Source organism: Anguilla rostrata, chromosome 19 (genome assembly GCF_018555375.3).
Source record: "Anguilla rostrata isolate EN2019 chromosome 19, ASM1855537v3, whole genome shotgun sequence".
In the NCBI taxonomy this organism is placed as follows: Eukaryota; Metazoa; Chordata; class Actinopteri; order Anguilliformes; family Anguillidae; genus Anguilla; species Anguilla rostrata.
The window spans coordinates 6,343,957-6,359,455 of NC_057951.1; the positions used below are offsets into that span (position 1 = coordinate 6,343,957).

Here is a 15,499-nt window from a genome sequence, read left to right on the forward strand (position 1 = left end):
TCACCGCTAACTTAGTTCGGCGCGAGTGCTCCTCGTCTCGAACGCACGTCAGCGCTGTCGCCGGTGAACGGACTTTCACGAGAGTAATCATTTATACACTCTCCCTTACACAACAGTGATTTGTTTACACACACAGTCCCTTGCACTACAGTCCCTTATACGCACCCCTCCATGCTACGGTAATTCATGCACATTCCCAGACGATAGATATTTACACACACGCCCCTTATGCTGCAGACATGAATACTCGGTCGGTACTTTACGCTGCATTCATATCTTCATACTTCCTTAGACTAGTCATTGACACATAGTTCCTTGCACCACAGTCATTTACACACACTCCCTTAGGCTAGTCGTTTATGAATAGTTCCGTGCACCACAGTCATTTACACACACTCCCTTAGGCTAGTCGTTTAGAAACAGTACCTTACACTACAGTCATTTATACACAATCTTATAGGCTCGTCATCTATTGATTGTCCTTTATGATATAGTCATTTATACACACTCCCTTGTCACTATGTATAAATGACTTGCATAAGGGAGCGACTGTATCATAGGGGACTAACAATAGCTGACTAGCCTAATGACTATACAGTCCCTTATGATACAGTCATTTATACACACTCACAGTTGTTTATAGACAGTCCCTTATGATACAGTATACACACTCACTTATACTACAGTTGTTTATAGACAGTCCCTTGTGCTGCAGTGTTAATCTGGACTGGATGAAGACCCCTGTGCATCTTTGTCTCCTCTGTGCGGTGGTCGTTCTGTCCCAGCCCAGCCCCTGTTATTAACGGGCCACCGATTCACAATGGGACTGAAGCGGGCCAAGCCGCCCGCCATCCCGCCACGAAGGGGGGGGGGGGGCGCACCGACAGCCAAACGGCACAAGCACGGCACCATTCGCCACGCGGCCGCCCTCGGGTGGGGCAGACGCCGAGGGGGTGGGGGGGCGGGGTGGCGGGGGGGCGGGGGGGACGCACGGCCGCATAGATTAGTCTCCAAGCGGAGCGGCGACGCATCACCGGAGCCCAGATGATGGAGGCGGTCGGCTCAATTAACCCCGTTCGCTTGGTTGAGCACGGGCGGGGGCTCACAGGCCCTCCTGCTGTCAGTGCGGTCTGGAGCGGTTATTAAAGACCCCCCCCCCTTCCCACGGGCTGCAGATTAATGCAGATATGAGGTCACATAGGTCCCCGCTCCCCTTTGCGCACTCACAACGCTTTTCAGCGCTTCACCACCCTTTCCTTTTCCTCCCCACGCCAGGCCAGCCTCACCCGTCTGGGGAGCTGTCCTTCACTTTCCATTTGACTCAGAAATGAAGAAAAATAAATTTTTATTTGAGAATTTTGTCGTAGCAGTCCAAAACTACACAATGCTACTAATTGTAGGCGATACAGAATCTGGAGAAGAGTGAGAAAAATACATTTAAAAATTGGCTGTTTTACGTTGGAGTGCCAGGTACAGTCGGTAGCAGCAAGAGAGGTGCAAGGGAGAGTGAGCCACCGCTCGATGTTGACACAAATGCACAAGGAATACGTTATGCAGCCAAACATTTCAAGGTGCATCGAAAGAGGTACAAATGCTGTTCCTGTTTAGCCTTTCGAACAAATCGTGTGTAAAATCTGTGAAAATCGTGGCTTAGGCAGTGAGTTAAACACCCCCCCCCCCAAAAAAAAAACGCCTGTCTTTACCGGGCGTGGCTCGATCACCCCCCACCGCAGCTGTTTCTGGTCCCGGCCTGCCGGCAGGTCTCTGCGCGGGGCGGACCGGGGCCGCCTTCCCGCCGAAAGCAGAGCAGGTGCGGGTGTGCCGCCCGTCCCCTGCGGGGCCGCCAAAAATAGACCCTTAATTAGCCTCTGTCTGTTCCCCTCGATCTCCACGGGGATTACCCCGTCTGATCAAACCGTTAAAAAGAACAGGGAGGCGTCCGTTTCTCATCGAAGGGTCTCCGTGCTGGTTTCGTTTCTCATGGCGTAGACGGCGGACGGACAGAAGCCGCGGACACGCTGTCCCTAATCCAATCAGCATTCATCCTCAGCTTTGATTGGCAGTTATCTAAGATTTTTTTTTTTCTCCAGGCCACTGTAGGTCTTCAAAAACCTCCCAGAATCGCAGCTGTATTTACGTGCCGCGAAACGGCAGGCTTTCAATTCTCTGGAAATACTTGTGAGTAGAACGCGGAAACCCAGTGAGCAAAAACGGGAATCTGCACTATTCTAGAGGGGCGTAAATCTCGGCTGAGAGACATTTTAACCTAAACAAACCGGGTTAATGGCTCAGGTTTAGCCCGGATCTGGCCTGGCTGAGTCCTAGTCGGCTAAAAGATTTTCACTCCTCATCCAGGTATTCACCCGAACGCCTCAGCGGTATTTCACTGACTTTTTTTTTTACTGACTTTTCACCGCGTAAGTGTTCACGGGGCAGCCCCCCCCCGGGGAGTGGTGGGAAGGGGTGAGAACGCGTCGCCGTGGAGCAGCGGGTTCCTCCGAAAAATGTTCCGGAGAATTCCGCGTCCGGGCCGGAGGGAGGGATCCGGCGCCTCGCCTGGGTTTTTTGGGTCACAGTGACTCACCGCCAGCGCCCCGCCCCGCCCCGCCCCGCCCCGCCCCGCGTTTCTCCGGAACGCGAACGACCGCGTAGGCGAAAAATAGGGGCACCCCGCACGCCCGGATGTTTTTTTTCACCCCCGGCCCCACCCCTCGTCAGCGATCTCCCCCCCCCCCCCCCCCCGAGACACACGGCTCTGTTTTGACAGCGGGAGCCGTCTGGCGTAAAGAAACTGGTCCGACCGCCCCGGCGGACTGGCGGCTGCCGGCGGACTGGAACGCATTCCTTCTGCCTTCAGCGCCCTCGCTAACGCTGCCGTGTGTAAAATAAATATTTAAATAAACAAATAAATAACCGCTCGGGGAAAAGAGAGAAGCGATTATCCTGAGTGACGGACGGGGACCTCCGCCCCGGGGGCCGAGCCATTCGCTCCGTGTCAGGCCTGGCGACCGCGTCGTGCTCAACCGGGCCTTGGGAATGTGGAAAGGAACCGGGGGAGCGGGGGGGGGGAAGGGAGTTAACGAGAGCTGCAACGACCTCTCCAGGTCCCACCGTTTTCTTTTCGGGACTGAGCGCAATGGGGTCCTTCCCCAGCGGCGCGAGGCGGGGCGGAGGAATTCGCGGCGGCGCGGCCCGCGGTGGGCGTCCGCGGCAACGGCGCCCTGCGCTTCCAGCGTTTTCTTGTGCGCGCTCCCACACGTACGCTTTGTTCTTCTTTTTGTCTGTGCGGGGGGCGGGGCCTTTGGAGGCCCTTAAGGACAGCGGCGTGCCCGCGTGCAGAGGCGCTGAGGGCTCGCTTTGTTTTCGGCACAGTGAAGGGAACAGAGCGGGCTCTCAGAACGTCACCGGCCTCTCTGCCTGCTGCCAGTCCATGCCACTCTGGACGCTGATGCCGCCCTGGCGGGCGATGCCGCTCTGGCTGAACAAGCGGGGCTTTCATCGACTGGCGTCCACCACGCACGCCGGCAGAGCACGCGACGAACGCTTTCTAGCGCCCTCCCCTCGTTCGGCGAGCGGGGCGGTGACCTCGCCCTCGGCCGTTTTACCATTTACCATTTACATCATTATAATTATATGGCGAGTGAACTGAGGTGTGGAATGTGATGTCAGAAACGGTCTTCTCGTGACTGCGTAAGAGACTGGACCTGGACCCACTCCTTCAGAAGGGAAGGCGCTCCTCCAGTCTTTGTTCGTGGAAGCGGCTCGCGTCGAAACGACCAGCTGTGAACCAGCTGTGTGGTGTTTGGGGCGTGGCTTACTTAGAGGAGCATGTTGACGGGGAATCGTCCGGGTGACCCCCCCCCCCCCCCCCCCGGTGTGACATGGGACCTCCCACGGTAGTGGCACGTGGGTGGAGTCTGCACGGCGGCGGGCAATTTGGGTCATCAGGCACTCCAGCCGAATTGATTTGGTGGGATTACTCTGATTGAGTTCACGGAACAATGGGGCCTGTGTTTCGACGGACGGATCCTTTGACGTGTCAGAGCTGAACATCATGCCCATAATGCCCGCCCCTCTCCCTGGGCTGACGGATCAATTTGATCACCTCCTGAGGTGTTTCCTTGAAGGGACCCAGCCCCTGGATGAGCTGATGCTGAAAGATCCGTTGAGATTTGTGTGGATAAGAAGCTCTTTGAATACTGAATGGTGCTGTCCTGAGGAGTCCTACGGCGCTTGGACAAGGAGGGGCTTGTTTGTGATACAAGAACAGCCACGTCATCAAAAACAATGCAAAACTGAACTCCTACGATTGATGTGCCCACTGTGTCCCTGTGGACACTGGTCTGCTTGAGATGGTGTTCATTCTGCTCGTGTGGGTTACACAATGCTGAATAAAGCAACAATTCAACCAAAATTTAAATGAGGCAAATGTATTATAAATCCCGTGTCTGATTTACAGTTACCATTTAACAGCTACTAAAAGCTCCAGTAATAAAAGACAAGGAATTCATGAGTGAATTTATGTATGTCGTAGAGGAGGGATTAACTTGTGCATTTTTAGACAATAGAGGACTGGGATTAGAGAAAGTCAACCTGACATTGAGTGAGTCAAAGGTCACGACAAAGACTGGCTCAATCTTGGCTTATAATGAGTAGGCGAGTGCATGATGCTGTGTGTGCGTTCTCATGTGTGTGCGTGTCTGTGTGTGCGTGTGTGCAGGTGTGTGTGTCTGTCTGTTAGTCTGTGTGTGTGTGCGTGCGTGTGTTTGCGTGTCTGTGTGTGCGTGTGTGCATGTGTGTGTCTGTCTGTTAGTCTGTGTGTGTGTGTGTGTGTGTTTGTGTGTGTGTCTGTGTGTGCGTGTGTGCATGTGTGTGTGTGTTTGTGTGTGTGTCTGTGTGTGCATGTGTGCATGTGTGTCTGTCTGTTAGTCTGTGTGTGCGTGTGTTTGTGTGTGCGTGTGTTTGTGTGTGTATCTGTGTGTGTGTGTGTGTGTCTGTCTGTTAGTCTGTGTGTGCGTGTGTGTGTGTGTGTATCTGTGTGTGTGTGTGTGTGTATCTGTGTGTGTGCGTCTGTGTGTGTACATGTGTGTGCGTGAGTGTGTGTAAGTTTGTGTGTGTGTGTGATTGTAAGGGTGCACTATCCACAGAATCCATCCCATTAATCCTTTTTTTTGCGTTTAATCCCTTCATCAGGAAGCGTGACGTGCCGGTGCTCCCTGCCGTCTGAAACAAGGCCGTTTTTTGGTAAACAGACGGGGCGGTCATCTGCCTCGCCCTCCTCTGTGCACACAGTGGGCCAGCTGCTCCTCAGAGGGGGACAGGGCTCTAAGCCGGACCCTTGGCTGCGCTGGGGGCGCAGGGGCGCAACCCCCCCCCCCTTTCCCTCCAAAGCAAGCACTCCCTCGGGGCGCTGGAGTTAAACTCTTAATCCTCCTCCGATTCTCCACGCCGGCGGGGGTCAGCCAGCGCCAGCGCCGAAGAGGCTGGAGATCAGCGGACACGCCGCGCTTCCTTAGCAACCCGGCGCGAGGCCTTCTGCACGATTCAGCCCACATTTGCTCTTAGCTTTGACTGACAGTTTTTCCAGAGCGACTTACATTGTATCCAGTTATTCAGCTGGATATACACTGGAGCAATGCAGGTTAAGTACCTTTGCTCAAGGGCACAACGTCAGTGTACCTACCGGGGAATCGAACCTGCGACCTTCAGGTTACAAGACCGACTCCTTAACCATTAGACTACGCTGCTGCCAATAGCATGCAGATAATTAGCAGTTCAATACTGCTATAACACAGAAGGTCATCTGCATTTGAGACCCTGGCTGAGCACCCACAGTACTGCAGGTGATGCTAAACCCCAGAGCTGCTACACGCCTCAGATAGCGTCACCTATAGTCCCCTGCCTTTCGTTATTACACACAAACATATTCATCTGCCGTTTGAGTCACACAGCATGTGCCATGTTTGTGTCTTGGGGCCTCAAGAGCAATTGATGCGCCTGTGCTTTGTAGCCTGAAGGATGCCGTTATGAAAGATGACCAGGCTTTCTCTCACCGTGTAATGGCGCAGTACATGCAGCTTGGGGAAAATGAAATGGAATATTGAGTGGATACATATTTCAACCCACGGTCGCATTAGTCATTTTGTATTCACACCCAGTGCAATATTTCATTTGAGTTCACGACACCCAGCAGTGCATTTAATCTAAAAAAAAAAAAAAAAAAGTCTGAATAAGAAATTGTATGAAAATACATAAAGTCTTAATGACGACATGTCAAAAATATACCGGGTTGATTGCAAGAACAGGTAGTTCAGCCCATCTAGTCCCATCATGTTGTATCTCTCGGGCAGTAACTCATCGTGCGTCAGCTACGCATGTGGTTAGGCCCCTGACTGAAAAACATTAATCAACATGGCCGCCGCCTCAGTCTGAGCTAAGTGTCACCTTCAGATTCGTTATGGAAGCTAGTTTTGCTTTCCCTGTCCGGACGGAGATGCGCTATTCGTGTGCATCGAATGTTTTTCGTAAACTGCACGTGAGAACGTTTCCACGAACATTTTGGCGTTCGTCGTTTCGTCTCCTCCTCATCTCTGTTTCCTTATGCTAATCGCATGAACGGGATTGCGCAGAGGCTGTGCATGTTGAATGTTTAAGGCGAATATTCGGATTGCGCCCCGCGGAGTTCACTCGGGCCTCTCTCCCCCTTGCTGAGGGGGCGGAGCTGAGTCACGGCGAAGACGGCGGCGACGGCAGCAGAGCGTGGCCGCGCGTCACAGTCCCCCCCGGCGTTCCTGCTCATTTGCCTTCTCCCGTGTGAAAACGGGCCCCGCGCTCAACCAGGACTACGTTTTTCCCACGCTCAGCCAGGACTACGTTTCCCATGCGCTGCGGGGGCGTGTGAGATCCGTCACATTTCTTGGCACAAGCTCAAAATCCCTTCAGTCCAGTCGCATTTTTTTGACTGAAATGAAAGCCGCGCTCCACACTCCACACTCTCACCTGCACCGAGATACTCCAGAGTCTGGTGGAGTCGAGCCACGTTTCTGAGTGACGTCAGGCTCAGATACTGACCCTTGACCTGTGAGGCTGGCAGAGTCTGACTCAGACTCCAGACCCCCCTCTGCAGACCGTCCCAGGGCTCCCCTGACCCTCCTTAGCTTTCCTCTTTCTTTCATTTTCAGTTTACTTTTGTGGTAGTGATGTAAGCCGTGTAACAATTGGTTTAGCTGGTTGGTGATATTTACTTTCTGTTCACAGGACGGATTGTTGGTTTCTTTGCCCAGTCCTTAAAAGTGGAATTCTTTTCACACAATTTGAGACAAGTTTCTTTTTTTTTGCAGGGAACTTTATTTTTTTTCCTACTCATAAGCAGTATTTTTTTACACATTTATAATGTTTCATTACATTACTGTAGTGCACAACAGTTCAGGAAACTATTATTCGAAAATAATGATTAAATATTGTGATTGTGTTTTTTTTTTTTTTTTTTAACAATTTCCTCAGTCAATTTAAGGATTTGTTTGAACGTATCTTAAGCTTTCCTGTTGGCGGTCAGGAAAGGGGTTTTTTTTAAGCTTTCCTGTTGGCGGTCAGGAAAGGGTTTTTTTTTAAGCTTTCCTGTTGGCGGTCAGGAAAGGGGTTTTTTTTAAGCTTTCCTATTGGCGGTCAGGAAAGGGGGTTTTTTTAAGCTTTCCTATTGGCGGTCAGGAAAGGGGTTTTTTTTAAGCTTTCCTGTTGGCGGTCAGGAAAGGGGGTTTTTTTTAAGCTTTCCTGTTGGCGGTCAGGAAAGGGGTTTTTTTTAAGCTTTCCTGTTGGCGGTCAGGAAAGGGGTTTTTTTTAAGCTTTCCTGTTGGCGGTCAGGAGCAGGGCTTTTTTTTAAGCTTTCCTGTTGGCGGTCAGGAAAGGGGTTTTTTTTAAGCTTTCCTGTTGGCGGTCAGGAGCAGGGCTTTTTTTTTAAGCTTTCCTGTTGGTGGACAGGAGCAGGGCTTTTTTTTAAGCTTTCCTGTTGGCGGTCAGGAGCAGGGCTTTTTTTTAAGCTTTCCTGTTGGTGGTCAGGAGCAGGGCTTTTTTTCGTTGACCTTTGCGACCTTGCACGGTGGTCCATCCCCCGGCCTGCTGTCCCCCGTCCCTGTCCTGACCCGCAGCCTTTCAGAGGGGAGGGAGAGGAGTTCACAGTTTAGCATCAGACAAATCAAGCAGGGACATTTCACGGCGAGCAGGCTAATAAATGACATTTTAAAATAAAAACTCAAAATAAAACCCAGCTGGTGCAAACTATAAAAACACATAGATTGGCGTGTGTCTTCGTGCTACCTGTGAACGCTTCGAGACATTTTAAACTTACCCGTTCATCAGAAGTTGGCCTATGCCCATTGGTAGAGGAGGGATTACCGGTGTTACTAGAACCATCTAGAAGAGATAACAAAATTACCAAGAGAGATCAGAGCTTAAATGATAATTTTTCAATTAAATGATAATCGTTTACATCATAAGAAACGGGGGTCACTCAGGATAGAGACATAAGAGTGGATGCCCTGTGTCCCCTATATTGCGATGTGGGTGTGCCAGCCCATGGGGCGCATATCCATAACCCTGGAGCCCAACATCTCAGCGGAGCGGGACCCAGGACTCACCCGTTTCGCGAGGGGCCGCCTGACGTTTCTGGGGCGTCTCCGATTTCCCAGAATGCACCGCGGACTTGTTGCTCATCTCTTCCAGCCTGAAAACCAACAAACATACAGCCATTCAGACACCCTCAGTCTCTCCTCTCCGAGCAACATCAGCACGCATAGCCCATTTAGCTCAGCAAGGAGGATGCAATCAAATGTGCATCCCATGTCACCGGCTGGCTAAAGCCCGGTATTTGTCAGTAACTTATTTCAGTCGTATTCTGTGGCTGCTAAGCCTACTTGTTGTGTACGTCCGCAAGTTTGCTCCTCTGCCGCGCCAGCGCCATCTCTGCTTGGTGGTACGCCACCTGGAGGCAAAGAGGATGAGTTAGCTTTCTGTCGCGGTTAAAAATGTTCAATCTCAAATCTGAGAGCGAAAGAGTGATCGTGTCCTTACCGAACGCGTATGGGCAGCGGTGTTATTATACTGCATCTGTAGGAAGAAGCGAGAGAAAGCCAAGGTGACATTTAGCTCAACATCCAACAAGAGAAATCAGTGGAGGGATCGATTCATAGTCCCCGATTGGTTGAGTATAAGTGACTAAATGTTGTAGCCTACTTCTGAGTACATTACAGGGGGCAGTCCACTCTCAAATTAAAGCATGTTTCCCTTATTCAACTTGTAATGAAATAAACTGCAATAAGTCACATTGGAGTGAATATGAGCAAGTGTTATTACAGTATTACAGCATTGTTATTACAGCACTGTTATTTCTGCTGGTGAATTTGCTTACTTTGTCCATCTGGACCTGTTTTGCCACTGCCAGTTTTAATCTTCGCTGTCTGTTCTCAAATTCCTTCTTTATGACCGCGTCCTTCTGAGCCAGTTCCCTGTAACACACGAGTGTGCAAGAGATTCAGCAACCTTCTACTGCACAACTCTTTCAGCACAAAATTCACAGAACGTTCAGATCCCTCGATGACAATAAATATGTTGGGGTTTTTTTTTGACTAGGATAAAGTTGTGAACATGTTCATGACCTAAAAAATATCTTGGTCACTTCAAAAAATGATTGGCCACCGGACGTTTAAAAAAACGAGTCTCTGACCAGATTACCTCGGTTAAATGCGTTTTCAAGTTTATCAGTCCATTGTATTGACCCACTGGAGTTATAACGCACGCATGTGCCTGTGACCTGAATGCCCATCTTGCACATGATGGCCTGTTGCTTGACATTTTACTTTTTCAGACTGCTCTCCATCTCTTTCATCTCCTGGGTCTTCCCCTCCAGCTGGCTGCGGAGGGCCCTGATTGTGTCCTGGTGGACCTGACGCTCCTTCTCCGCCGTTTCCTTAAGGCTTCTCAAGATCTCTTCAGCCGAGCTCCGAGCTCGAGACTCCTCCAGAGATGCCTTTGAGAACATTGTGCACAGAAGGAACTGCTGAGCTGCGTTCGAACACACAAACAAACTTCACTTCTTTCGGCGTGCTGCTGTATCACACGTGGTTCCTTCAGGCTTTGTTGGCAATGTTGGGGCGCGCATTTCAGCGCCTCACCTTTTTCAGCGCCTCATTCTCAGCTCGGCTCGACCCGATTGCGTCCTGGTGGACCTTACGCTCCTTCTTCGTGGTTTCCTTAAGGCTTCTCAAGATCTCTTCAGCAGAGCTCCTCGCTCGAGACTCCTCCAGAGATGCCTTTGAGAAAATAGTGCACAGAAGACACTGCTGAGCTGCGTTCGAACGCACAAACAAACTTCACATCTTTCAGCGTGCTGCTGTATCACAAGTGTTCCTCGGGCTTTGTTGATAATGTTGGGGCACGCATTTCAGCGCCTCACCTTCTTCAGCGCCTCGTTTTCAGCTTGGCTCGAGCCAAGGGAACGTTCCAGTTTGGCGAAACGGCCTCGCAGGTCTTTCGTCTGCAGCGGGACAAGGACAGGGAACGACGGTTACGATTTATTCCCGAGATCCACGCGGTTCAGGGTGTATTCAAGGCCCCCCCACACACGTGGAGCCTAAATGGGCTCCTGAAACTCACTTTTTTATTCAGGGCCGTTAGTTCGCCCGCTGCTTTCGTCTCTTTGCAGGTCAGCTGCGTCCCTAAACGGCACCAAAAACAAAATCGTAAATTACCGAGAAGCCGGAACACAAGCAGTGAGCCACGCGAGGGGCTATGAACACAAATCCAAGTGGACTTACATTGGCTCACGCTGCATTTTATCTGAAAAACAAGCGGGAGAGAAAAACAAATTTACACTCTGTTTTACATTACATTACATTACATTACTGGCATTTAGCAGACGCTCTTATCCAGAGCGACGTACAACAAGTGCATCAGTTCAAAACTGATACACTGATCTGCATAGGAGGCAGTGATGAAGAAACAGCTAAAGCAACCAGTATATAGAGGGAAAGAGCCCTGAACAGTATTTTACAGACCGCAGAAATGGTGGAAGAGAAGCTTACGCTGATCACTGCCCTCCAGATTAGCAACAGGCAAGCGATGTTCTGAAGGTGGATCGGCCCATTTCCCTTGCTCGGACCTGGTCGCCATCTCCTCGGCAAATAGCCAATGATCTGAACAAAAAATTTTTAAGAGAAGACAATTAGGGTCAAAAGCACTGGGGTTTGTGTTGAATGAGGCTGAAACTCCTTATCAAAATGTTTCCAGTGTGTCCCATCTAAAGCAGACCCCAGTCCTTTTCACAGTGATTGATGCTGTTGGTTGGAGAAATGATGTTTGACAGCCCTGCCCTAAAGTACCTTCAGAGAATTTACAAAGCCTCAACAGGGTTCAGTGTAATCCCTATCAGTTACATCACTTTGATAGTCTTAGGTTTATTATGGTAAAATGGCTAACTGATAAAAAAACCATAAAACAGCACGAGAACCTCGAATGGGACATTGTTTTTACATGCAGACTTTCATGAATTATTAATGCTGGTCATTTCGATATCGGGATGCTGCTCTTCTCTGAAATCGACCCGTACCGTGTCAGAAAGCCAAGGAGAGTCTTGGGCGGGAAAGTGTCCGATGCCCTGGGACTCTGGGGGAAAAAAGTCAACCAACATCACAGTTGAGATTGTGAAAAAAAACATTACAGAGCAAACCCGAATTTTTTATAGGCATCAGACTGCTCGCTTCTAAACTGCAATGCTAACTGCTCTAATGGCTATTTTACTGGCTTTGGTTCTTGTTTGTATACTGACTGTCAGCTAAATCTGGGTTACAAAACAATTGTGCTCACTGCAAGTTTCTACAAGAATGCTTATATCATATTTTTCATACTCATCACTGTTCTGTCATCGTACATTGATGAAAAAGACCAGAACATCTGCCAATTTTCTCATCTGCACATTTCAATTGCAAAAGGCCAGATTTAAAACTACAAAACTTGGTTGTTTTCACACTACCCGCTATTCAAACAACCAGCAGTCAGACCTTTCCACTTACCGAAGTTGAAAAATGTCCCACCATTAAGGCAAAACAATAGCACCGGGAGCAGAATAAGCAGCCACCCTCGCAAAAATGCGATGGGTGGCATACTTATAAATACTGCTGGTGCTCTTCTAAAGAGGGAGTTCAGCAAATTAGAAAAGAAGAGTTGAAAGAAAAAAAGTTAAAGCTCAATAAATATTTGTTGTTTTCGTACGAAGTAGAATGCCAGTTATGAATTAAGTGAACCTGTGAGCCACATATATACTGCAGGCTGCTGCTTTAGAATGATGTCATAAATGAAGTTCTGTGATGTCATAATGCCGCAGTGGGCTTCTGTGATGGGCATTACTGAGTGTTCCAAATGGCTAAAACATACTTTCTGTGTATCCAGAGTAATCCTACATAAAGAATAGGATCTCTATGCCAAGTGTTGGTAACTCTGAGAACCAGGCTTTTGTGTTTGCTGGTTCAAGACAGCTAGCTGGATTTCTGACTTCTCAGCTACAAGCTGCTAGTTAATATTGGCTAATGTTTTGTTAGCAGGCTGGCTAGCTAATTTTAGCGTAGCCACACTGTGATGCTTGTGATGTATAATAGCTGCTACAGTTGTAATTCATAACTATATGGCTATCATGGTATAAACATGTATAAAATACAATTTAGGCCGTTCATGTTTTCAGCTTTTTGAACAGCGCTGACTCTCTGCTAAATTAGCCAATGGAATGCTGATGTGCCACAGAGCAGGACTTGGTGGAATATATTTTAAATAAAATATTTAATTATGCAGTATTTGATATTTCTGTACATTAAATGTTGCAACAATTGATTGACAGTTTCTTCAGAATTAAGTTATAACAAATGTTTTAAAACCAAAGCCCACTAACGTTCAGCGATTAAGTAATAATTTGTGGACACTTCAGTTGTTGACAATAGCATCATGGGGAAAGTTTTTATTGTTTGTAGAAAATAAAAAAGGGAAGTTCTCATCTTTTTCATTTTGGTTAGATCCAATGTTTCGAGTGGATATCATTCAGGGAAGATCAAATTTTAATGGGGGGTGGGCAAAATTCAATAAAACATTTTAAGGGGTAAGAAAGAGGTGTATGCTCCGAAATAATTTTAGTTGATTTTGGCATTCTGAGTGACATTGTCACCAAGGTATTGCGATGAAATTACTGAAATATCTGTCAAAAAGCAGCCTTATACCCAAGGGTTAATCCAGACCCTCATTGCTGCAGTCCTAAGACAATTTGTGTGAACCTACAAGAAGGTGAGCCCACAAGTGTAACCAGGGGGCCTGCAGAAGGAATTTCTGGAATCACGTTCTCCTCCGGCATCGCCAGGCTTCTGCATAGTTTTAAGATGGCTATCTCAGTCATTCAGTCCACCGCGGGCTCTTCAGAAACGCCAGCGTTGCGGGTGACGCAACCCTCCCAGGTCGCTGAGATGTTTCAGACCGCCGTCATTTCGGCGGGTTTGCGACGGTTCGAGCCCGAGGAGTGCTCCCCGGTGGGCTGTCCCAATGATCTGAAAGCACCGATTTGACCCGCAAACCATCGCTAAACCATTGCGTCATTTATGTGTGACGGACAGATAAAGCAGCCAATCAGAAAGATCAAATTTTATCAGTCAGGGGGACCTGGAGAAAGTCTGTTGTGCCGACTGCTGGAGATGGCCTCCAGCCTCTGGGTTTTTAACTCTGTAGCAGGGAAGTCCGCACGGACCCCAGTAGCTACTGCTTTTTTGGTGCATTTCAGAACCAAAGTGATCAAGACATTGAGCTTTTTTTCCCTTCTTGTTCTACGTAATAGGAGCTGAACCTCTTATGTAAGCTGTGTCTGGTTGAATCTGGGTAATTGTGATGAACCAGAAGTCAGAAAGAAGGCGGTCGGTGAAACTAAACAATAGAAAGTCCTACACATCCTGCCTGCTTCTTTCTGGCTCTTTAGTTTTTTTTTGTTTTTTTTTGGCTTCACCCAATTTTCACTGGCTGTTCCGCCTCCTCTCTCTGAGTTGCCTGGCAACATAGCGCCTCACATGGGACTGGTTTCCTTTATTCTCCTACGCCCTCTGCGATGTTCCACGTGCCACCATTTCTGTAAGATGAAGAAAGAAAGCAGCAAGAGGCTCAACACATGCATTTCCTCTCCCCTTCACGGAAGCTGGGACTGGTCTGTCTGCTTGGCGAATGCTAGACCTCGAGATTGTTAGCACAGCCGTCACTCTTCATCATTGACAGGAAGTCAGATTGTGTGCCTGAGGTGAAAATGTGTCTTCCTCTCTCTCTCTCTCTCTTTCTCTCACAGGCTCTCTCTCCCTCACCACTCTCTGTCCCCCTTTCTCTCCCTCTATCTCTCTCTGCCCCACCCTTCCTCAGTACTCCCTAAGTACTGAAGACTCTCTGGACAGTGAAGGTTGCGGTTGCCAGTCTGGAGCTTCTCTACACAGTACACACACCCTAATCAGCTCCATGACTCCGCCTGCTGGGGGGGGGGGGCAGTCTTGCTCTCATTTGAGGAACCTGGGTCACGTGACCTCAGCGAATGACTGCGGTCTTGTGACTCCACTCCATGCCCCGCCCCGCGGTACGGCATGCCAGGAATGTCCAGAGAGGTGGACGCCACCGCCCCCCTCCCCCACCAGTGCCACGATTCACGGGCCAAAACCAACTAGATGACAAGGCCTGCAGGGGCAGCCCTGGCTCTCCATCTCCACCACAGCAGTCCTTTCCCTCCTCTGTTGCTAACTGCCCACTTCAACTCATTCTTTCTGCGAAGACCTGATGCATGTCTCTCTTCTCCTCTTGACAGTTTTTCAGTTTAAGAGCTGAAACGGATGAAAGGCGCTTCAGTGCATCACTCCCACTAGCGATTCCCTCGGCATCATGGGAGGCGCGCCCTCCTCCTACTCGTCAGTCACGTCCCACGTATGAACATGAGCCCCGTGAAAACCTGAGAAACAGCTCTGCTTTACGGTCAGTAGTGTTCACAGTTCTGCTTTACAGTCAGTAGTGTTCACAGTTCTGCTTTACAGTCAGTAATGCTCACAGTTCTGCTTTACAGTCAGTAATGCTCACAGTTCTGCTTTACAGTCAGTAATGCTCACAGTTCTGTTTTACTGTCAGTAATGCTCACAGTTCTGCTTTACAGTCAGTAATGCTCACAGTTCTGCTTTACAGTCAGTAATGCTCACAGTTCTGCTTTACGGTCAGTGATGTTCACAGTTCTGCTTTACAGTCAGTAATGCTCACAGCAAATGGAAAGCAAAGCAGTGAACATCACTGACTGTAAAGCAGAGCTGTATCCAGTCATCTCCTTTCTGTGGTCTCTCTTGATTCCGTAGCAAGGAGATGATTGGATAAATGCTGACGTGCCGGAGAGTGACATCAGACTCTGTTCTCCTTCAGTGTCAGAATGCACCATGTGATACTCCTGACCTGACCCGCAGTCCTA

General features: G+C 49.1%; 1 protein-coding gene and 1 long non-coding RNA gene across 2 annotated transcripts in view; one reads left to right on the plus strand and one right to left on the minus strand.

Moving 5' to 3' along the window:
* Positions 1 to 14,944, plus strand: part of LOC135245427 (uncharacterized) — a 71,839-nt gene extending 56,895 nt beyond the window's left edge. Inside the window, exon 6 of the long non-coding RNA XR_010327239.1 lies at positions 14,858 to 14,944. This is a non-coding gene — a long non-coding RNA (uncharacterized LOC135245427). The remainder of the gene's footprint in view (positions 1 to 14,857) is intronic.
* LOC135245904 (uncharacterized) lies at positions 7,954 to 10,308 on the minus strand. The gene is made up of 7 exons (XM_064319278.1): positions 9,852 to 10,308; positions 9,404 to 9,500; positions 9,067 to 9,102; positions 8,910 to 8,977; positions 8,634 to 8,719; positions 8,345 to 8,409; positions 7,954 to 8,145 (listed from the first exon to the last, which is right to left on the minus strand). Exons 1-7 carry the CDS (start codon positions 10,031 to 10,033, stop codon positions 8,032 to 8,034), a joined length of 648 nt encoding a protein of 215 aa, XP_064175348.1. The 5' UTR covers positions 10,034 to 10,308; the 3' UTR covers positions 7,954 to 8,031.
* Positions 14,945 to 15,499: the final 555 nt, after the last annotated feature.

Excerpts from the sequence above, each read along its gene's own strand:
- LOC135245904 (XM_064319278.1), bottom strand. The coding sequence starts at position 10,033 with ATGTTCTCAAAGGCATCTCTGGAGGAGTCTCGAGCTCGGAGCTCGGCT. Across the intron at positions 8,410-8,633 it reads GGCGGCCCCTCGCGAAACGG|ATGGTTCTAGTAACACCGGT; the intron begins GTGAGTCCTGGG and ends TATCTCTTCTAG. Across the intron at positions 8,146-8,344 it reads GGCCAACTTCTGATGAACGG|GCTGCGGGTCAGGACAGGGA; the intron begins GTAAGTTTAAAA and ends CCCCTCTGAAAG.